Below are 22,464 nucleotides of genomic sequence, written 5' to 3'. Positions count from 1 at the left end.
ACCTGGCAGGCCGATTCTGACATAACCGTCCATAACCGTTCCATGTGAAACGAGAGATCCAAGTTGGCAGCTCCTGCCAGGCAACCACGGACACGGCACACAGCGACGAGCGGTTTGACCTGGCGCAGTATTACTTTAGCAATAAAACCGACCCAAGTGACAGGTGCACAAGGCCATGTTTACTTTTAAGGTGGCTTGGCTTGGCCTGTTCAAATATTTATCCACACGCAATGTAGAGGGCATATGGGCAGGCTGCACCACCATGTTTATCTCAGTTCTTTTGCACAGTCGCTGTAGTCACGCACATTGTCGCATCGCTTCCCTTCATGGTTCGCTCGAACAGGATCACATGCAGCACACGAGCACTACAAGCGATTCCGTTCGCGCAAACTGTGAAAGCGATTACTTTCATGAGGATGATGCCATTTGACCTCCACGGCTCTAACGGTCGACGAGGTCGTGGCTGAGTGGGTCGATTCACACAACAGTGTCGACGGAGAGCAAAGTCAACCCTCGAACTCGCATATCTCGAAAAATAGGTTAATTCGAAAATTTTTCACGCCGCGACTTCACCTCCCATAGGTGTTATGTATTAGCTCCCATTTATCTCGAAGCATTTTTCGGACGTAATGCGGATATCTTGAAATTTTGGCCAGAAGGACCGAAGGCAAAGGTCATTGCCGAAAGGTAATAGGGACTCCGAGCAAGTGCTTTGTTCCTACACAAAGTGCCGAACTGGTTTGGTCAGCTGCCCTTCGCATGTGCATACCGGCAAGAGCGATTTAGTGATTGTGTGGTTCTGTTTCATCGCGCTATGCACACGAAGCGTTGACTTTGATTTTTGTTGTGGATGCACTGTTCGCAATGCTTGCTCCGCAACAAAGTTTAATGCAGCGGCGGCGACCAACGGCTTATGCGATGCATTCAGCAGCTCGAGGATGCTTTTGTCAGGCGAAATGCCAACATAAAGCAAGCAATACCCCCCCCCCCCAGTTCTTCCTTCCAAAATATTCAAATTCAGTTTTTCCTGAGAATTTTTTTTGCGTTTATTACAAAACCTTCCCTTGTGAAGTGGAGCGTCAACGGGCGCGATGGGCCGAGGGCTGCCAAAGCATTTTCGCTCGTCGCCGTCAGGTTCTGAGTTTTTAGAAAATTTCGCGTCACTCGGAAGCAGCTCACAGGGCAGCCAATCGCAGAAGGCTTTGGGCTACTCAATTTCCGTTGTGGCTTTTTTCCTTTTCTGTTCCTAGTCTAGTTTGAGCGAAGAACCTGCAGATGCTCACTTCGTCTGATCCGTGCATATATGAGAGCATCGAGACAATGCAGTAAAAGCTTGGTAGGGTAGCAAAGGAAAATAAAAAGGCTAGTGTGGCTAGATGTTAATTTTCGAAAGGAGCAGGAGAAAGTCACTGCTTGCAATGCAAGTATGCATTGCAGTTTAGAAGCACATCGCTGCGGTGCGACTTTATTTTTTTTTAGACGCGATGTGTTACAAAAAATTTCATCAGTGTTATTGTATTTCAAGCTCTGTAATGTTAGAAACAGAATATAGCGTAACTGTACTCCCTTGACCGAATGACGACGGGGTGGTAACAAAGCAACGCTGAAAATGCGCCTCCCTGTCGCAGAGTACTGCCACTCCGTGCTGTGTGCACTAGCGGCAACGACAGGCGTTGGCAGCGGCGGCGCGCGACGGATCGCCAGAGATTGTTGCCAAAAATTTTCGGCAATTTGCCTAACCTGAAACTCCGCTTATCTCGAAATTTTCCCCGGATTTTACAACTTCGAGTTAATGAGGGTTTACTGTATAGTGAGCCACGCCAGAATCAACCTTTACTTCGGCTGTAGCGGCAATAGGCCTGCACAGAACGTATATGCTTGCTCAAGTGATGGCCATGAGAGATGCACGACCCTGCAAGTTCTGGAGAAGTGCGTTATGCTCACCAGGTGCGAGAAAGTGCGGCAGACAACGATCCACGATCATTTCCAATGATCGCACAGCAATAGCAGGTATTCAGTTTGTGACTACTGTCAATTTTCATTGCGTCGTATTTACCGGCTCTAACGTTTTTCTTTTCAGTCCCATGAAAAACACATCAGCGGGGCTCTACTGTGTTTGTTAGCGCTAGGTTACTGAAAATTTGGTAGAATCACGCGACAGTTTTGTGACAATAAAACACAAAATGAAATTGAAAGAACGTCCTCGACCACAACATGTGACTGCAGTTGATGCAACGTGCCGCAGCCAACCGTTCCGTTTTTTTCTCGGGTTGCTCTGGCCATTTCTAATTGCTGCCGAATGCGTTCATCTCTGGCCGGGTGTTTTCGGGCTGCACGCTGATAGCCAGACTGGCTGCACTCAGGCAGCTAGCAGGCAATGGGCAGGCGATATGCAAGCGATCAAGTGCGCATTAAAAAGAGCGGGAGAGTGAGACAGTAACAGGCACATAAAGATGCATGCCCCTTTTCAATAGCTCGTGCCGGATGAGACTGAACATGCAAACAAGCGAAGCATATGCCTAATGAATGTCCGTTAAGTCACTCAGTACAATAAGCACAAAAGGCTGCGCAAATATATGCTTTTGGATAATCTAACTCAGTTGCCATCTCTATTTTTTGCTACCTGCAAATTACACCTCGCATTGGAAACCACTTCGATAGTACTGAGAACACAAAAGAAATTCTAATTCGTCAGGCTTTTGAATTAAACGAGCACATAAAAAAAAGGGAGGTTGGGGGGGGGGGGGGGGGGGGAAGAGGATAACAGACTGCCCCCAACGGAAGTTTTCAACAGCCACTGAGTGGGTCGACGGAGCGTACTACAGTTACTTCCCCCCAGCTGGCACCAGCTCATCATCATTCAGAGGCATGTGCTTTGACAGCACAAACAGATACGTGCAAGTTAAATGGAAGCAGCATGTCCAAAAATCAATGTAACAAAGCTAATGCGCAAAAAGAAACAGCCGTACCAACAAGCATCCGATACTTGTGCGGATGGCGGGCATCTTCAATAATGGGGATAACATTGGTCCTCTTCTGTGCCACACCAATGAGGTCTCGTCCAGATCGATGAGAAAACTCAACAGCATAGACCAGGCCCTCCTGAAGAAAACAAAACAAAATGGCTGCTTCAGGACTTTCCTAGCATAATGGACCCAGTCTGTATAAGACGTAGGGATGGTGCTCCCTAAGCTACGAGCATGGAGTCGCTATTGCTCTTACTCCTTAGAGACCTGCTGTGGGGTCACTGCGAAAGGGAAGAGGCGGGCATTGTACTGCTGACTCCCTCCAAAAGGAGCTCTTCCAAGAACCACTGTCATTTACCTTCCCTTTCGTTCTTCCTGCATTAATGTCGCATCCCAACTGGGCCACCTCACAGTGACATATTGGGTTGCTGTTTTGACACGAGGCCTCAAGTCTAGTCCCGAAAGGAGACTTTTACCTGCATGCGTGGCATCGACACTCCCGAGTTGGGAGGGCCTGATTTTGGCAAGGTTCTCAGTGGTGACAAGTGATGAGGTCTGGGGATAAGTGGAGTGTTGCATAATGCAGCTCATTGCACAATAACCGATAGCGGTAGGCCGCATTCAATGTTCTGGGAAAGGGGGGTACCCGAACTCTTGGGCAGTTTCGTTTTCTATGAGTCCATTTCAGGGACCTTGCAGTAGCAGATTGCGCTCGCTCCAAAAACCTGTCTAGGTTGTTTTGCTCAAGCCACGACCCAGAGAGATGGCCTTCATCAGTGGCACATGTTGGAGGGTTGTGTTGCACATCAATGAGTGGAGTTCAGTTTAGTTTCAGTTTGGAATCATCACCTTTGTCACTGTGAGGCACGCTGACTCCGCATCTACTTGTGCAAAATGTTGCTCTTTCTTGATATCATGAAGCACAAAAATTCAGAAAATATACTGCAATATCATCATCATCATCATCAGCCTGATTATACCCACTGCAGGGCGAAGGCCTCTCCCATATTTCTCCACTTAACCCGGTTCTGTGCTAGCTGCATCCACTTGACCCCTGCGAACTTCTTAATCTCATCCGCCCACCTAACTTTCTGCCTCCCCCTGCTACGCTTTCCTTCCCTTGGAATCCAGTTTGTTACCCTCAGCGACCATCGGTTATCCTCTCTTCGCACTACATGTCCTGCCCATGTCCATTTCTTCTTCTTAATTTCCACTAGAATGTCATTAACTTGAGTTATTTCTCTGACCCACTCTGCACGCTTTCTATCTCTTAATGTTACCCCTACCATTTTTCGTTCCATAGCCCTCTGGGTTGTCCTCAACTTAAGTAGAACTCTCTTGGTTAGCCTCCACGTTTCAGCCCCATAGGTGAGTACAGGCAAGATGCAACTGTTGTACACTTTCCTCTTGAGCGATACCGGTAAGCTGCTAGTCATAATCTGCGAGTGCTTGCCAAATGCGCTCCATCCCAATCTTATTCTTCTTGATATTTCCTTTTCATGGTCTGGATCTGCGGTTACTACCTGTCCTAAGTAGACATATTCGCCTACTACTTCCAGTATTTCGCTACCTAATGTAAACTGCTGTTCCTTCCCGAGGCTGTTGAACATTACCTTAGTCTTCTGCATATTGATTTTCAAGCCTACCATTCTACTTTTTCTGTCTAGGTCATCAATCATTATTTGCAGTTCATCCCCCGAGTTGCTTAGCAAGGCAATGTCATCAGCAAATCGCAGATTACTGAGGTATTCTCCATCTACCCTTATCCCTAACTGCTCCCATTCTAAGTCTCTAAATACTTCCTCTAAACAAGCTGTGAATAGTACTGGGGAGATTGTGTCTCCTTGCCTAACACCTTTCTTTATGGGAATTTTATTGCTTTCTTTATGTAGAACTATGGTTGCTGTGCAGCCACTATATATATCTTCCAGCACTTTCACGTACGGCTCGTCTACCCCCTGATTTCGCAATGCCTGCATCACCGCCGAGGTTTCAACTGAGTCAAATGCTTTTTCGTAATCAATGAATGCTATGTATAAGGGCTGGTTATATTCCGAGCATTTTTCTATCACCTGATTGATGGTATGGATATGATCGATAGTAGAGTACCGTTTCCGAAACCCTGCTTGATCCTTTGCTTGATTGCAGTCTAAGGTTGTCCTGATTCTATTGGCGATTACCTTAGTAAATACCTTATACGTAACAGACAGTAAGCTGATTGGTCTGTAATTTTTAAGGTCCTTAGAGTCCCCTTTCTTGTGAATGAGGATAATGTTTGCATTCTTCCATGCTTCCGGTACCGTCGATGACACCAGGCACTGCGTATACAGGGTGGCCAGTTTTTCTAGCACGATATCCCCCCCGTCCTTCAGCAAATCTGTAGTTATCTGATCCTCTCCAGCTGATTTCCCCCTTTTCATAGTTTCTAGTGCTTTCTTGACCTCGTCCTTCGTCACTGGTGGAACGTCTGACTGTTTTTCCCTACCGCCAATCTCACTACGGTCCTGACTACTTTGGCTACTGTAGAGATCTGTATAGAACTCCTCGGCTACTTTGACTATCTTGTCCATATTAGTGATGACGTTGCCCGCCTTGTCCCTTATCGCATACATCTGGTTTTTGCCTATGCCCAATTTCTTCTTTACCGCTTTAAGGCTTCCCCCGTTCTTTACAGCATGCTCAATTTTCTCCATGTTATACTTCCTTATACCGGCCACCTTGCGCTTATTGATTAGCTTTGATATCTCGGCCAATTCGATCTGGTCTGTTGGATTGGAAGCTTTCATACTCTGCCGTTTCTTAATCAAATCTTTCGTCTCCTTAGACAGCTTACCGGTATCCTCTTTAACTATCCTACCGCCTACTTCTACTGCGCACTCAGTAATGATATCTCTGAAATTATTGTTCATTGCCTCTAGGGTAATGTCGCCATCCTCAGTTAGAGCTGAAAACCTATTCTGTAGCGAGATTCTGAACTCTTCTGCCCTCCCCCTCACCGCTAATTCGTTGATGGGTTTCTTTCTTACTAATCTATTGCGTTCCTTCTTCAGATTTAGGCTAATTCGGGACCTCACCATCCGATGGTCACTACATCGAACTTTCCCGATTACCTCTACATCCTGCACAATGGCGGGGGTTGAACACATTATGAAGTCGATTTCATTTTTTGTCTCTCCGTTAGGACTTTTCCATGTCCATTTCCGGTTCTTCCGTTTGCTGAAGAAGGTATTCATGATTCGTAAGTTATTGCGCTCTGCAAACTCAACTAGTAACTCCCCCCTGCTATTCCTAGAACCAATGCCATAGTCACCTACTGCCTTGTCTCCTGCCTGTTTTTTCCCTACCTTGGCATTGAAGTCGCCCATTAGTACAGTATACTGCGTCTTTACTTTTCGCATTGCCGATTCTACATCTTCATAGAAGCTTTCAACTGCCTGGTCATCATAACTACATGTAGGTGCATAGGCCTGTACAACCTTCAGTTTATACCGCTTATTAAGCCTAATTACGATGCCTGCAACCCTCTCATTAATGCTATAGAATTCATCTATATTACCCGCTATATACTTATTGACAAGAAAACCTACCCCTAGTTGTCGCCTCTCTGGTAAACCTCGATAACACAGTACATGCCCATCCTTCAATACAGTATATGCCTCATTCGGCCTCCTAACCTCACTAAGCCCTATGACATCCCATTTCATGCCCTCTAGTTCCTCTAACAGCACTGCTAAACTAGCTTCACTAGCAAGGGTTCTAGCATTAAACGTTGCCAGGGTCAGTTTCCAATGGCGGCCTGTCCAGCGGAGCCAGGCTTTCTTAGCACCCCCTGCTGCGTCACAGGTCTGACCGCCGCCGTGGTCAGTTGTTCCGCAGCCGCTGGTGACTGAGGGCCGGGGTTTTATGGAGCTTATCATAGGAGGTTGTGGCCAATTACTGCACCAGGGTGGCCAACTCCTGTTCTGGTGAGGGAGTGCGTTGCCGGAGGTGTTCACCGGCATCAGGTCGCACCCCAAACCTGTATATGCAATTCCATCGACACGCGGATTTTTTTTTTTTTTTTTTTTTTTTTTTTTTCATCCGGTGGAGAATTGCGCGGCACCGGGATTTGAACCCCGGTCCTCTTGCATGCGAGGCGGATGTTCTACCGCTACGCCACCGCTGCAACTGTTCTACTGCAATAACTTCTGCTAAAATCTCTTCTTGGGCTCTGATAGCGCCGCGACTTCAAGCACATGAGAATTATAACTTTACACTGTGCATTGCACACAGATGGCCCAGCGAATTGGTGTGAATAATAATGTCCCATTCATTTGGTGTCGTTTGTCCCCAGGAGGTTCTCGTTCCCATGCTAGCAGTACATAGCTCGAACACAGCTCTCATTGTGGAATTTAAAAGATATCATAAAATATGCAAATCTAGAATGCGGCAAATTTATTACATATGAAGCAATGTGCTAGACCTTCTTATAGCTTTTCCCTTGCATACAAAGCACGAAAGTGCCATAACGATGCATGAAGGTACAAGCAGCTCTTTGTTACAAACGGCTCCATATTTTAAATGATTTGACCTTGCATCTGCAAGCTGAAGTAACACTGGAAAACTGAAATTCGAAACAGAAACCCAGAAAGCATCTGCTTGCAAACATGGGTCACAATCGTCATATATCAGCTACTTATGCACTACTGGTGTCTAGAGGTCACAAAGTATGCTTGAAAATCTGAAAAGCTTTTGTACAGTTGTCATCTACAGCAGCTTTTAACACTCTAGTTCAAACCTTACACTCTCTTCACTTAGCGAGTAAAAAGAATGCCGCCCACAGTGATGCAATGTACCATAGCGGTCAAGACGACAGCACTTAGCGTAGACAGTTGTTTTTTCCGGCTCGGTTTTACCCCTCATTAAAAGGCAATCAATGAGATTTCGCAAAAGCCATTCTTGTGTGGCCAGTGCCAACTTACTGAGAGATATATGGCTGTATTTTTACAATAGGAAGGTTCAGTAAGAAATCAGGAAGGTTGGCAGGTATGCATTAGTGTTTTTTTACCCAAAATGAGCAAATGCAAGCCCACACGAAAGATTAACAAGATTCATAAAATAGCAAGAAGAAACGCTTGGTTGAGCACTTCATCTGTCTGTGTAACCAGAAACTGTGACCAGAACGGTCAGACAGGCTCACATAGCTGACAGCCTTCGTTACCTTCGCTGTGCTAGTTGCGAGCAGTGTGCAAATAAACATCACTACACAGTCGGTGCCCTGACTTGGGATTACCACCTTCTCATTGCCATGTCATGGAGCCGAACCGGTCATACAGGAAGAAACTCTTAGAAACATCCAGGGTCTTTGCACCCACATTATTACAACAGTTGGCCCTGCATGTGGTTCTTGTCCCTTGCATTCACAAAACATATGTACGTGCGAGTGCAAAAATGTTGCCTTTTCCCACTCATTCATATGTCGCCATGTCACACACCAACAGGTGCTATTCATAAGCATGAGATAAAGGCTGTGGGTATCCCTAATAAAGGTGCTGGATGTTGCCTCAGTGTGCATCAACATATTTATGTTTTGACTTCATCTTCTGATGCACTATGATTTGCAAAGACTAAAGCTGTAGACAGCAGAACACGTGTTAGCACTACATTGCATTTTCTGTTCAGTGTTGCGAGCACAGTGTTCCCGAAGGCCACTGGCATTTCAGACTTACTCTGTTGTAACCAGGTATCGCGGCAACCTACGACTAGACAAGATGGGGCTGCCCTTGTATCGGCATAAAGGGAGCGGAGACAACCCCGGGCCAATCAGATGCGGCCATTTGAATTTGCGCCACGCAGTGACCAATGAAGTCACTCTACAGTGCTTACCTTTTCTGCTTTGTATTTTGTTTGCTGGTTAGTTTGAAATGGCTTGATTTGGCAGGAAAGCAAGCCGAAAGGGCACTTCTTCGAATGAAATCAAGATGGCCGCGATCCGCCGCGGAGTTTTGAAATCGCAGGCACTACAAAACGGGTGACTTTAGCGCATCGCTCATGCGCGATCCTCGTCATACGAGTTATATTATAGCCAATATTACAGCTAAATCATGTCTTTGGGAGCTGAATTTTTAGTAATAGATACAGAAAACCATGAGGGATCGAAAAATAACCAAACTGAAAAATCGGTTTTTTTTCGCTATTTTTTTCGTCTTCAAGACTCGGCTCCCCCCTTAACAGAACATGTAAACCAGTGGGTAGAAACCTGACACCAGCAGCTGGTAGTGATCAAATACTCACAGGTCCCACTATGTCAGCCACGTGAGATACAGTGGTTCCCGAGGCTGCCCCAAGGTAGAGCACCTTCGAACCAGGCGGCATGTGAATCTGGTCGACACCACCCAAGATGGCCGCGGCCAGCTTGGATCGGAAGGGGTTCCACACCCTGTACTCTTGCTTCACTTCATTCTCCTGGCGTTGGAGAGAGAGATAGAAAAAGAAATAAATAATGTTTCCTTGTGATTAATGCTCATGACTTTGGCTGTCTGGGTTACGAACACACACCTATAGGGAGAAGTCTAACAAACCAAACGAATGTCGCAGTTCACTGTAAAACAATTTTAATCCCAAGAAGCTCGTTTTTTAACCTCCAAACCAAAAATTGCTCATGTGCGGTGGGAAACCAATAGCAGCGGGTGTTTCATGCGATTTTGTTCCTTAGCTTTCCGCTTCGGTGGGTTTGGTCATGAATGCCAACTGAAATAAAGGAATGGCCTAAATTGCAATCTTTCGAATGAGAAAAAGATTATGCTCGTGGAGCGCGTATTTCTCTAACTCCGGGCAATCGAAATTCGGTGCAACTTGACCTCAAATTAAAGGACCACGCATGTAGATCCTCATCTTCGGAATGCTATAACGCGCATTAGGCGGTATTTTTAAACATAACTAAGGCGGTAGCTGCGGAAAGATCTCAGGGTTGCGAAAACGAGGAAATCGAGAATCAAATTTTGTGAGCAATTTTCGACCGCAAAGACCCGGGTCCCCCCTGAAATATAAATGGACCTTTCTTTCTTTTCCAAACTTTGACTGCACAGTCTTTCGCGCGTTTCTTCTCCTTTCCCACGCGCGTTTTTCATTCCTGTTTTTCAAGTAAGAAGATAGTTTTTACCTGCACTCTTTACCATATGAAATTATGTGCATCACTACTTTGACACCAATTTCAACACTACGTGATGCATCACACAATGGTTGTGGCATAATTTAATGTGTAACTGTGTGCACTGTTGGGGTCGCCACTTATAAACTTAATAGTGGCGCCCTCTAAACTGAAACGTACCCAGGGGGGGATTGGAATAAATCAGTTTGTGTTTGGTTCTGCAGCGGCGTGGATGCTTGGCTCTCTCTTTCGGCCTTCCGGCACGACAGCACGAGAACGCCCACTCAACATGCACGAAGATGGCCGAACTGCTATTTATGGCAGAACCAGCAGCAGTCAGTCCTGCGGCCGGACCTGTGAAATCGACTGCACTGCACCGTTAAAATTCAAAACAAAGCATATGCATGACAAGCTGGAGAGGCAGTGTCAGTCTATAGCTTGCAGCAAGCTCCTATGGTATTTGCAAATTTCACACTGCAAAAAGAATATGTCAGCTAAAACCATGACTAAAACCGTTCTGCACGTCACAAACCTCTTGCTAAAGGGACAGTCTAGTGCCCAATATGAGTATCAAAATAAAATATCGGCATAATCTGGTAGAGTTCGACACTTGCTGGGAGTAATGAGCGAAGAACTTGCGGTTTAGGCAGGTCTTTCCTGTACAAGGTCTTCTATTACAATATATATATATATATATATATATATATCTCTCTTAAGGGGGGACACGGCTCTTTGGCACCGAAAATCGGCCTGAAAATCGGATTTTCAATTTTTTCATTTTCGTATTCCTCGCACCATTCCGCATCTGCACGCAAATTTTCATCCTTATACCCCGCGTATTTATGAAGTTATAGCGATTAAAAAATGCAGTACCACACCCACTGCCCTTTATATTGTGGACAAACGACACCCAATTTCGATCGCCCGGCGCATGAGAACTACGCGCTCCACCGCGGCGATTTTGGTCTCGTTCGAAAGTGCTCGCTTTCGGCTTATTTTTTCTTTCGGAAAGCAACCCTGTGCGCTCCGCCTTCTCCATAAAAAACAAACAAAAAGATAGCATGCAGCGCGCGCTACTATTGGCCGGTTAAGGCATGTGATCAAAATGGCGTCGTTTGGTTGGTTCCGGCAAGCTAGCCCTGAAATGTGGACTCCCAGTGACGCCATTTTGTCTTTCTGCCGACCACGCTAGTGCAACGCGAGAGTCATGCCAGGCGCGAAGAAGTACCGCTCTTTGCACAAGTACGGGCGAAAGCAACCAAAGAAACGCGTTAAGAATGCGACTTCGTTGCATACTGTGCAAGAAGCAAGTGCCAGTGCTGCGGGATTGTGTGACGATCACGTTGCAGGCGGCGACGCTTCTCCGATTCCGCTGGACAACGGCGCCGTTCTTCGTGCCGACTGCAATCGTGTACGTATTGATACCGCGCCTGTCACTAACAGTGACATAACTCAAGTGAGTGCCCGTGAGCAGGCTACGCTTGATAGACTGGTATCGACGCCGGCGACGGCACGAAAGACCGCGCTGTTCGCCGATGCAAGTGGTGCGTCCGCAGAGTCAGATGCGGACGGAACGGCCTCCTATGCGGTAATTGACCTCAGCATTGTGAATATCCTTCTGGATGCCGTGCGGTGCAAAACGTGTCGTGGATGCGTGCGTTTAATTACCAGCGACCGGAGCTATGGCCTCGCCGTAAAACTGATCGTGCTGTGCGACAACTGCGGTGAGATTGCGGCCGAGTGGAACTCGCGGAGGATTGACGGCGAGAAAAGGTGCAATCCTTTTGAGCTGAATATTCTGGCTAGTCGAGCAATGCTGTCGACCGGTAACGGCCAGACAGCAATGAACGATATCTTTTCGGCGATGGGGTTGTCGCGGCGTGGGATGCACAACAAGACGTTTCAACGGCATCTGAAGAACACACTGCAACCCGCTGCTACCCGAGCCGCCACGACCGCTATGGCACAAGCCGCGCAGGCAGTGGCGAAGGTCTACGATGACTTGTGTTTTGGGCATAGGGGGAACATTGCCGTGTGCTACGACGGCACATGGATGACGCGCGGACACTCATCACATATAGGCGTCGGTGCCGTGGTGGAACTCTTCACTGGTTGCGTGCTTGATTATGTGGTGTTGTCAAACTTTTGTCTGGGCTGCGAAATTGGTCCTAAGCCAAACACTGACGGCTACGAACTTTGGAAATCACGCCACCAGTGCCAAAAAAACACCAACTCCAAGGCTGGTCAAATGGAGGTAGAGGCTGGCAAAATTCTGTTTGAAAGATCTCTGCAGCGTCACAACATGCGCTACACAACCATGCTATGCGATGGGGACAGTCGCACGTTCAGTGCTCTTAAAGATGCTGCAATCTATGGCTACATTGAAATAGTCAAAGAGGACTGCATAAATCACGTGCACAAGCGTATGGGAGCAGCTTTGCGCAACCTCTTGCAGAGACACAAGGGTGCAGGGAAGCAAAGTCTTGGCGGCAGAGGAAGGCTGACAGCTGATCTAGTTGACAAGCTGGCAATATATTATGGCCGAGCGCTTCGATCAAATGTAGGTGATGTGGATGCCATGCAGCGAGCTGTGATGGCGACATATTACCACATCACATCTACTGATGACTGCCCCAAACACAGTTTGTGTCCTACCGGTGATAAGTCATGGTGCCGCCACAACGCTGCAAAGGCAAAAGAGGAGCCTGCACCAAAGCACAATTACAGTCTGCCAAGAGATGTGGCTGATGCTCTTTTGCCTGTTTATAGTCGTTTATCAGAGAAGAGCCTGCTGCAGAGGTGCATTCGGGGGAAGACCCAGAACTCGAACGAAAGCTTCCACTCGGTCATCTGGACCTTGATCCACAAAGAGCGGCACTCATCACTGTTTGCTGTGGAAGCAGCCACAGCAGAAGCTGTGCTGCGCTTCAATGCCGGCTGCAAGCATACAGCAGCAGCAATTCTGCAAGAATGCAGTACAAATGTAACAGCAACTGGGTCCAGGAGAGCTGAAGAAAAGGACTTGCGCCGTAGCGCACGTTCTGCAAAGAAGCGGGCGGCTTCGCTTGGCGTTGCTAAAACAGAAAAAAGAAAACACCGCGACAGCATGCACCCCGACTATGCTCCTGGTGCATTTTAATAGCATGAGGTCTTTGGGGTTGCCCTTCCTGATTAAATGCCGTGAGGCTTGAGTGCTTCCGACAATCCCCCAATTTTGGTAGTGTTGCATTTTTTAAAGATCAATATCTCTGGTCCTGTTCTTGCTATTGCTTTGAAAATTTTTTTTCTAGAAAGGGAATCCTGCGAGTCTCATGAAACCAAGGTAAATGCAGTGACCACAAAAGAAAATTTGCTGAGAAGGTTATGTTGTCTTCGGTACCCAAATGGAATTTTCCTTTCGAACGTTTCCTATTGCGTAACTTTGGCTCAAATTGGCATAGGCCATTAATTTTCGCTTCAGATCACTTTCCACCTGTTTCTGATCTTGTTGACATATCAATCATTGACATAATTTACACCTACATGCTGTGAAGTGTTTTTCCTCGTTTTCTCAAAACTGCAATTTTGAGGGTGCTGCAATTTTGGAGGAGAGATATCTCTTAGTCTATTTGTGCTATAGCTCTCATTCTTGTCTTGTTAGAAACAGAAAACCTTCGACAGTGCCGTAGGACAAAAATATGTACAGTTATTATGCGGCAACATTTACAGAATTAATTATCAATCTTAGGTGCCAACCAGGGCTTTTATTCATAAAAGTTTGACTTATTGTAACTTTGGTTCAAATTCTTCTACCACGTTAATTCATGACTAGCGGCACTCTATGATCCTTCTAGATCACTCTGGTAGGGCTATTCTCATCATGCCATAAAGTGTTTAGTAATTAACTCACCTCCAAACGAAGAACATGAATTAGGTAATATTTTGAAAGCTATTTCATCTACAAGAAAACTAATCAGATATTTGAAATCAGCATGCAAAAGTACATTAATGGTGCAAGTTTCAGTCAGATCCACCCATAAATAAGGAAAAAAGTTTTAAGAGGGGTGTCCCCCCTTAAATTGGTCAAGAAAGTCAAGTTCGAGCTGACAGTGGTGTCATACTACAGCCTTTTATTGTGGCCAACATTGTATCTGCTTGGAGTGCCTGAAGTTTATGACTATGCCACAGTGTCGTGCAAACAGCATGAACAGGTACCGGCCTTGGAGTTCACAATGAACAGGAAGCAGCTGCCACAATGGCTGCCGCTCCGGTTTCGTATTATGCGGTTTAACAGGCTTTCCCCGTTCAGGAGTCAATGCAGTTGAGTGACCTGGGTGCCCTATTGCGCAGGCATTTTCCTTAGCCATGTGTCCAGCCCCAGCTCACTGGTGTGGTGGCACATGTTCCAATTAACCGTTTCAACTGTAAAAAAACCTGAATTATTCTGTTTTTCAGAAATCAATCACTTTTCACCACATATGTTATACAAGACCACCAAAAGCACTGTAGTCTGCAGACCATTCTTACTTGGTGACATTTGCAGGCTAGTTGACTGAACAAGGTGAGAAGCCCATTTTGGATGGAGCTCACGGTGAGGTCTACTGCTAACATTAGACCTGTCAACATGTTCACACTGTCAAATGCCAAAAAGCACTGAGCTGTCGAAACTGGCATGCTTTAAAAAGCAAGCTCGAACAGGTGGCATACCTCAACAGCAATGCGTTTCTCCCCATAGACGGAGTCTCCGACGACCAAGTTTTTGGTGACCAGGGCATCCTCTTTTCCTCGTGCAATAAAGACACCTGAGCAAAAGAAAGTGAAAGATCAAGTTGCTCACAACTCCACAAAGAAAAAAACTAAGAAGCTGAAGCAAGGATAGCAGATGGTAACACAATGCACAGTTTGCCAACTGAGGAGAAAGCGACTACAAATTGAGCACAAAATGTAACCGGCATAGCATGCTCATGTCGGGAGCAAAGGTGCAGGGCAGGAAGAGGATGCCAAGAAAGACACAGTAGCATGCACAACACAATAACCAAGAATTGATGGCTTTATTTCACCATTTCAGCCCAACAGATGCAAGGCATATACACCAAAGAGAATAAATAAGCCGAGAACAAATACTGTAAAAGCCCTTGCATAGCATACAGTAGAACAATGATTATGCGCCCCCCTTTGTGCAATGGTGCACACTTCATAATGAACTCATGCGGGCTCAGAAATTATGCATTAGGCCACAGTAATGGGCAATTTTCATGAATGCAGTGGTGCTGTGAACTAGTCCAAGAAGGCCTGAGGTATGCTCCATGTGGATGCTTTGCCAGCACATTTGGATGTTCGAAAGGAAGGGGAATTGGGCGGCTGGGGCTGCTAACTGTGATCAGAGGACCGGAGTGCCGCAGAGCATTGCAGGACAGGCTCCGGGAAGGCAGGGGCACTTAATAACCGAGGCAAGTTCCAATGCGTCGCAGAGGGGTTCATAGTGCCATTCAACTTAACCTTGACGCATTAGGAGCAGGGTAAGCTGCTTTCAAAAGCACAAGCATGCGCTTTCAGTTCGTGAGAATCATTTGTGCTCTGCCCATTGCAAGCTCAAGGGAAAAAAAGAAAAAACGGTATGCGTGAAACATGCATTCTTAGCAGTTTTCTAACACGTATACTTTTAAGCGCTGCTAGCCTGCTCAGAAAGCGTTCACAGCCTATGCCGTGCGCGAACTGCGAACGTTCACCTGCCGCTGATGCACAGGACATCGCCCACATGAGACCCTAGCAGGACGAGCCGTGGCACACCCCTTTAGTTTCCTCTGCACGTAGCAGGTACAGAAAGTACAAAGGAGGACAGCACAACTCACCTTCATGCCTGTGGGGCTCAATGAACACTTTCTTGCCTCCCCTGAAGCCACCTGCAACAATAAGCAGAAAAATTATACCTGCCGCTGAACTCGGACGCCATTGAAACAGCTTTCAGACAAAGGAACCTTTGATATATATATATATATATATATATTAAAAAAAAAAAAAAAAAAAAACCAGCTTACTGCACATACGGTCTACTGCACTTGACAAACACATTTCCCACAAAGCTTCCCAACAGTTAAAAATTACCCAATGTTTAAAAACAAAGAAATGCCAGGTACACCTGGTAGATCATGGAGTCGCATTCTTTTTCAAACTTGCACATAACATTCGAAATACAGGGAAAAAAAACAACCTATTACTTGGTGTCATAATCAGCCAGCACGCAAACGGCGGACTATATGCTGCCATTTTAGTGTTTGGTGAAATATCTGCTATGCTCACTAGGTGGAGTAAAAAACTATTCCATTTGTAGCAGTAAAGGGCCATGAAAAAGGGTGGTGTGAGGTCACCAATAAATGTGTGCAATGTATAGAACGAGTGCTCTTGAGCAATAGCCCAAAGTATAACTCCTTGGAACAAAGCCAATGATTTATTATTCATTTTTTTCAAAACAGCATTTTTTTTAACGTGTGGGCAGATAGGGTGGTGCCTGGCGGTGAACTTTGGAAGCATTTCACCAATTCGTCCTACAAGTCACTCCCCTCCCACAAAGCAGCAGGAGTTAAAACACCATGATGTTACCGCTGTACAGCATCTTGGCACGCTGCCAAGGAATGCACTGTAGACTGTGACAATGACAGCACCAAACTAAAGCTTTTTTTTTTTTATAGTGTAAAGTGGGGGCTGGTTTCATTATGCGAGTGGGTTCACTATGAGAGTAACATTATATCTGCATTCGCAAAAACTCCTCGCAATCGCCAAAATCACAGTCACAAATCCCATGAATTTGATTAATCCACTCGTCACGAGAGGGGGCTGATGTCGGTTGTTTGGGTCAGAAAATGTTTAATTTTTTCACAAATGCTCACATATTTCAAGGCAGAGGTGAAGCCACCCGTTTCTTGCCCTGCTAACATCTGCTTTGTTTTCTCCAGCAGTTTCATTTCACTAGGTCGAGTTTTCAGAGTTGTGCCTCTATAAGTGGAACGGCATGCCGGCACGTATGAAGTGCTCAACACGGTCCCACGCACACAAATTACATTACCCGAACTGACAGGAGTAAATGTCGTCATTCAATGGCAACTGAACACCTGAAGGGCTTTCTTCTCGGCGTTGACAATGCCCAGCTCCTCGAATGATGCCTTTCAGTACGCAGTTTTGCCGCAGTGCCGCAGCCACAAGCTGTATATGAAGCGCTCCCATGACGTTCCGGAGAAGTTTTACAACCAATCAGCCTTCAAGAACTCTGGCTAAACACCACTTGCACAAAGCTGCGCCCCACCCCATGGATATCAGGTAATCCATAGGTTAGGTTTATTTAACGGCATCATGTGTATCATGACAATGCCCCGCTGTAAAACTTTCGATAGATTTCAGCTGAAGAATGTCTCAGTCTGAGCCATGTGACGTGAATTGAGATGGGCAGATTGCTGAAATTTGCCACTCACCACGACCTCCTCCTCCACGTCCTCGTCCACCACCCCGGTCACCCCCTCGTCCACCGCGGCCTCCAAAGCCACCACGGCCTCCAAAGCCACCACGGCCTCCAAATCCACCACGACCACCAAAGCCACCTGAAATGCGATGACAAATACTTACGCACACAGAATGGAAACAATCATCAAATATGGGCGCAAATATACTGCAGAAACTCAACACTTAAAAGAATAATGAGTGCCTCCTCACATGCATCACACTCAGTAGTAGAGCAAAACACTGCATAACTGCTGATAGGACATGCCGCATAATTGCATAGTCCAACTTGAATGCCAATGGTTTCTCATGAAATGAGCCCGGTGCTCAGATTTAAGGCTCAGCCCTGCATGCTATATTGCAGTTGATGCGATTATACAGAAGGAAATAATTTCAGGATAAGTTTACCCAAGATCGCGAAATGTTGAGTTGTTACGTTTGAAATGGCAAATTTGTGTTGTATATAAAGGCACACGTAAAATTAACTTATCGTGCAAAAGCATTGAAGTGAGGCATTTGCAGCGCTCCTGGATAATGAGTCTGGTATAGCTGAAGACCTTTTCGGTGCTAAAACTTGCGGCTGGAATGACTAACACGTTCTTTGATAGGAAAGCAAGTTTTTGGTAAGCAGCTTGTTTGCTTCTTCAAAAGTGCACTGGCTCTAATACTAAACAAAGGGTCAATTTAGTGCCCAAGTACTTGGCCAGCTCGCCTGGCTCATCGTGTGCCATTCATGTGAACTTTTCGCAACAAGAAAAACAAGAGGAAACTTCCACCGCAGATGCTTTGAGCTGCGTCCCGCTTCAAACGAGGCCAGGTCGAAGCAGGAGTAAGCCATAACAGAGACACATGACAAGCGACAGTGTGGTACAAATCTTGAAACGGATACCTAAACATTAGCGCCAGCGCTACCCAAGCGGAGATGCAATACTAGAAAGCGCCACGCCACGAGCGCCACGCCACGTCCTCACGTCCGGCACCTGGTCGGTGCCGCCGTCTCCTACCATAGTTGGCATCCAGGGCTAGAACTATCACTGAGACACTCTGACCGCGCCTGCGCAGACTACTAATTGTCACTTTTATGGGCTCCCCGTCAATGATGAAGGCCCCTCTGTTTGGTCATTGGCAGCTACCAAAGATCAGTTCACAGCAAGGTGGTGAGAAGGAAAGGCGGGTCAAAGCCTGGAAAGAACTCAAAAGCTATCATGTGGATGCAAGGAAATGCTGTGCATTTTAGACGCCTACTGCACTATAGCTGCATTTGCACTTTCACAAAAGTTGCATATGTTTGTGGTCAGGGTATCCGGCCCGGCCCGTCCAAGACAAATATACCTTGACCCAGGCCCAGCCAGAGCCCTAGAAAGAGGGCTTCTGAGTGGCCCGAGCCCGTGCACAGTTCTATGTTCGACTACTAAGCTGCAAGGCCAAGGCATGCTCTCACTTTTTGTATTGGAATACAGTGCCCACATTCAGTTTTAAGTTTTCATTGAAAACACACCATTTTTTCAATGCCATGTTTCAACTGCCAGCAAGAAACATTGAAAGAAAACGTTTTTTTTTTTTTGTTACAACAAATTTGCTAGGCACGACTTATTACAAGAATATCTATAGATGGCACGAGATACACCAAGAAAGAGACTGCGGAAAGTGCAATATGACGGTGTGCCAAGCACACTTTCCCATGGCCGACCTATTTGACGCTATCTTGTCGTCATGGATGCCTCGCTGCTGTAATCTTTTCTGCAAAGAAGTAATTAATTACCTGTAATAAATTACAAAACAAAAATTAGTGAATTGCCCAAAATGTTACTTTTTGAAAAAGTAATGAATTATGTCACCAATCTGATACTACGTAAGCTGCATGCTTGCTCAATATAGTCAGAGTTGCAGGGCTTGCAAGAACCTGATGAATTAAAAAAATTATCGTTGAAAACAACCCAAACTATGGAGGTAAAAATTGTACGTGTGTGCAAGAAGACAACACTGCAACAAGCGATGGTGCCACATAACTGCAGGGATAAAAATTATCAGTATGCCTAGGTACGGGACTGCAATGTAAGAGAAAAAAAAAATTACAAGGGCCTTTAGCAAATAAAGTAGTGAAAGGCGAAAGCCTGTGAGGTCTCATATTGTCGAGCGTTCCTGCCATCTGCAATCCCACACTTGAACGCGCGCCAAGGAACGCCACGTGACAGCCGCCGCAAAGGCGGGACACACTTTGTCCATGACAGTACAAGCCATTAAAACCGCACTTACCGCGTCCGCCGCCTCTATCTCCACCACCGAAGCTGCTCCGTCCTCCACGGTCACCAAAACTGCCTCGGTCTCCACGATCCCCGAAGCTGCCTCGGTCTCCACGGTCGCCGAAGCCGCCTCGGCCGCCACGTCCACCACGGTCGCCAAAGCCACCACGGCCACCCCGACCTCCGAAACCACCTCGACCGCCACGGTCGCCAAAACCACCCCGGCCACCACCGCGATCGCCGAAACCGCCTCGACCACCTCGGCCGCCGAAACCGCCGCGATCGCCTCTAGGAGTGAAGCCTATGAACGGAAAGAGGCAACAAGAGCCATGTCGTCAGGCTTTCGACGCTGCAAACAAAGTACAATAAAACGAAAACAGCGCTTGTACTTACACTTCGTTCCCAGCCTGTATACAGAGATGCACTGCACCGCTTTATCGCGGTTGATGCGGCAGTACGGATTACAACACTAGCAATGCGACATGGCTCGTTCATCGCACCAACCTCGCGATCGTGAGAAAGAACATACAGCAATAGAATGCGCACTAAGGCAATAGTTACATGAAGCGAAGGAATTTTAATATACGCATTTTTTCCCCTCCAAAAAAAAAAAAACAAAAATAAAAAACACTACAACTTTAAAACCGCGCGCGCCGGTCTTGGCAACAAGTTTCTAGTTCATCAGCAGTTACGCAGCACTGCAGGCACTTTACTCGCCACTCACTCCGCAGTTGAATACGCGCATTTAAAAGACAAATGACGAACCATGTATTATATTGACTAATCCAAATGGCAAAAAAAGGAGGCTATTCCAGTTTCAACCAAAACACAGACGGTGACAGCCATGATAGCGTCAATCAGGTTCAGAAACACGACAGAGTATATATAAGTACAGAACAAACGAGCTTTTAAGCACAGCATACACAAAATTTGTTCGATAGAAGTGCTCGCCAAGAGAAGACACGTTTTCGCAAGCACATTTCTAAATCAAATAAGCCAAGCTTTTCCATCCCGCGGTAAAAAACATTCTCTTGTGCACGCGGTATGCGATTACCGGCTAACGCCAACCGCGCAAGATTAACTCTCATTCTGCATAAAATGATTGACAAAATTTCACCCTGAGAAATCTTGGGGCTGACAATAATGTAATCACAATACGACAAACTTTAGAAATATTACCTGGTCGACCCATCTTCTCAACCACGTGTTACTCAAAACCACGCTTGCCTCACGAAGCGGCGCGCGATGCCATCAGACTGCCGCGTACCCTTATCCGCAGTGCGGTACTTTCTCGCATCAAAATCCAAATACCAAACCTTTTTCTACAAAATATCCTCAAAAATCGTTAACAACAAAGCTACATTTTATTCTTTTGTGCTAGTAATCATTTTTTAATTTTGTCTATTTCTTTTAGAACTTTGTGAATAAGAAGAACGTGACAAAACTTTAGGACTAATTTTTACAGCGTAGATCACAATATTATCATGGTTGGCGGTTTTGTTTACGACACTTGTTTTCCTTCCTCCATGTTTTCAAATTTGACTGAGAAATCAAATTTAACACCCAAAAAAGTTCCTGTAATTCAATTTTCAATAAGTTTATTCAACGTTTTAAAAATAATAATAATCCTAATTTGTCTTCATTAATTTACAGTCGCGCTGCTTTAACTCGCTCACCGACTGCCTTCTCGCCTACAAACACTTCAGGGGGCGATGCTGAAATGGCGCTTCATACAGCTGATTGGAGTCCCCTGGGCAAAGATGTTTACTACAGGCAAGTTTAGTCGTAATATTACCCTGTAAAGAAAAGAGGACGTGCGCACAAAATTACGGTTGTTCACTGGCGCTGCTTGTGAAAATCGCTGACCGCTACCTACACACGCGCATTGTCGATTACGTGTGGCTAGCGCACGCTGAAAGTTAAACTTGTGTGGAACACTGCTGTCAACACTACAGTATCCACAAACAACTCAATTTGTGCATTCTCAGTTCATTGTTATCATTAATTTAATTCGTTAACCGGCTATTGAGTGCTGTCTTCTAGCAACTTGCTTTGCTTAGAGGAAAAACATTGCTGCCGTGTCTCATTTTTTTCTTCCATCGATATTGTTGAAGCGAACTTCACTTCGGCAATTACTTCCTTGAGAAATAAGCATCTCCATCGCGGAAAGTACAAAACCGAAGACTATGCCATGTTTTAGTAGCCGCAACTATCGCATACATCGCACATGCAAAGAGCACCAACTGAAACTTGGTAATGCTCTTTGGTACGTTATTGATTTGCCGTCCTCCATCAACCTTTGTCACAGGAAATTTGAGCTCTATTCGATGGACTGGCAGGCACAAAACCTTGAGCTCTCGGATTTCATTGTCGCCGCAGCTCCATTCGGAGGACCAATCGGTGTGTATCCTTCCAATGAAAAAGACGTATGTAGAAAAGTCATTCCTTCCTGCCCTGTAGAGTCTGAAAATCTGATAAAAAAGGGCATATGTGACTATCTTTTCTTTAGCCCTCATAAGAGATGACTGCAAAGCCGCCCGGATCAAGTTAGGCAGCGGATGCCTAATACATCTCTTCTCGGCTAGTGGGAAAACACTAGGGAATATTAAGGTAAGACAGCTTATCTGTGCACGTACACTATTAACCCCCTGTGCCT

The 22,464-nt window shown here is 45.9% G+C and overlaps 2 protein-coding genes across 3 annotated transcripts in view; one reads left to right on the top strand and one right to left on the bottom strand.

Moving 5' to 3' along the window:
- The window catches only part of Fib (rRNA 2'-O-methyltransferase fibrillarin), a 38,554-nt gene extending 17,434 nt beyond the window's left edge, over positions 1-21,120 (bottom strand). Inside the window, exons 1-7 of the mRNA XM_084606708.1 lie at positions 20,988-21,120; positions 19,822-20,109; positions 17,541-17,666; positions 15,927-15,977; positions 14,782-14,876; positions 9,240-9,410; positions 2,970-3,102 (exon numbers count right to left, since the gene is read on the bottom strand). Of these exons, the coding sequence (XP_084462834.1) occupies positions 2,970-3,102; positions 9,240-9,410; positions 14,782-14,876; positions 15,927-15,977; positions 17,541-17,666; positions 19,822-20,109; positions 20,988-21,000 (877 nt within the window). The 5' untranslated portion in view covers positions 21,001-21,120. The remainder of the gene's footprint in view (positions 1-2,969; positions 3,103-9,239; positions 9,411-14,781; positions 14,877-15,926; positions 15,978-17,540; positions 17,667-19,821; positions 20,110-20,987) is intronic.
- A 250-nt stretch (positions 21,121-21,370) lies between these two features.
- Vps16A (vacuolar protein sorting 16) overlaps positions 21,371-22,464 on the top strand; it is a 37,936-nt gene continuing 36,842 nt past the window's right edge. Inside the window, exons 1-4 of one of the 2 annotated variants that reach the window (XM_084606707.1) lie at positions 21,371-21,385; positions 21,462-21,581; positions 22,117-22,208; positions 22,318-22,418. In XM_084606707.1, the coding sequence (XP_084462833.1) occupies positions 21,529-21,581; positions 22,117-22,208; positions 22,318-22,418 (246 nt within the window). In that variant the 5' untranslated portion in view covers positions 21,371-21,385; positions 21,462-21,528. Of the gene's footprint in view, positions 21,386-21,443; positions 21,582-22,116; positions 22,209-22,317; positions 22,419-22,464 lie in introns of those variants that run through there. The other variant, XM_084606706.1, reaches the window with a different exon arrangement.

Source organism: Amblyomma maculatum, chromosome 6 (assembly GCF_055883805.1).
Source record: "Amblyomma maculatum isolate TAMU_Amacu chromosome 6, ASM5588380v1, whole genome shotgun sequence".
Classification (NCBI taxonomy): domain Eukaryota; kingdom Metazoa; phylum Arthropoda; class Arachnida; order Ixodida; family Ixodidae; genus Amblyomma; species Amblyomma maculatum.
Note: the sequence above shows the minus strand (reverse complement) of the source record. Positions and strands in the feature narration are given on the sequence as shown.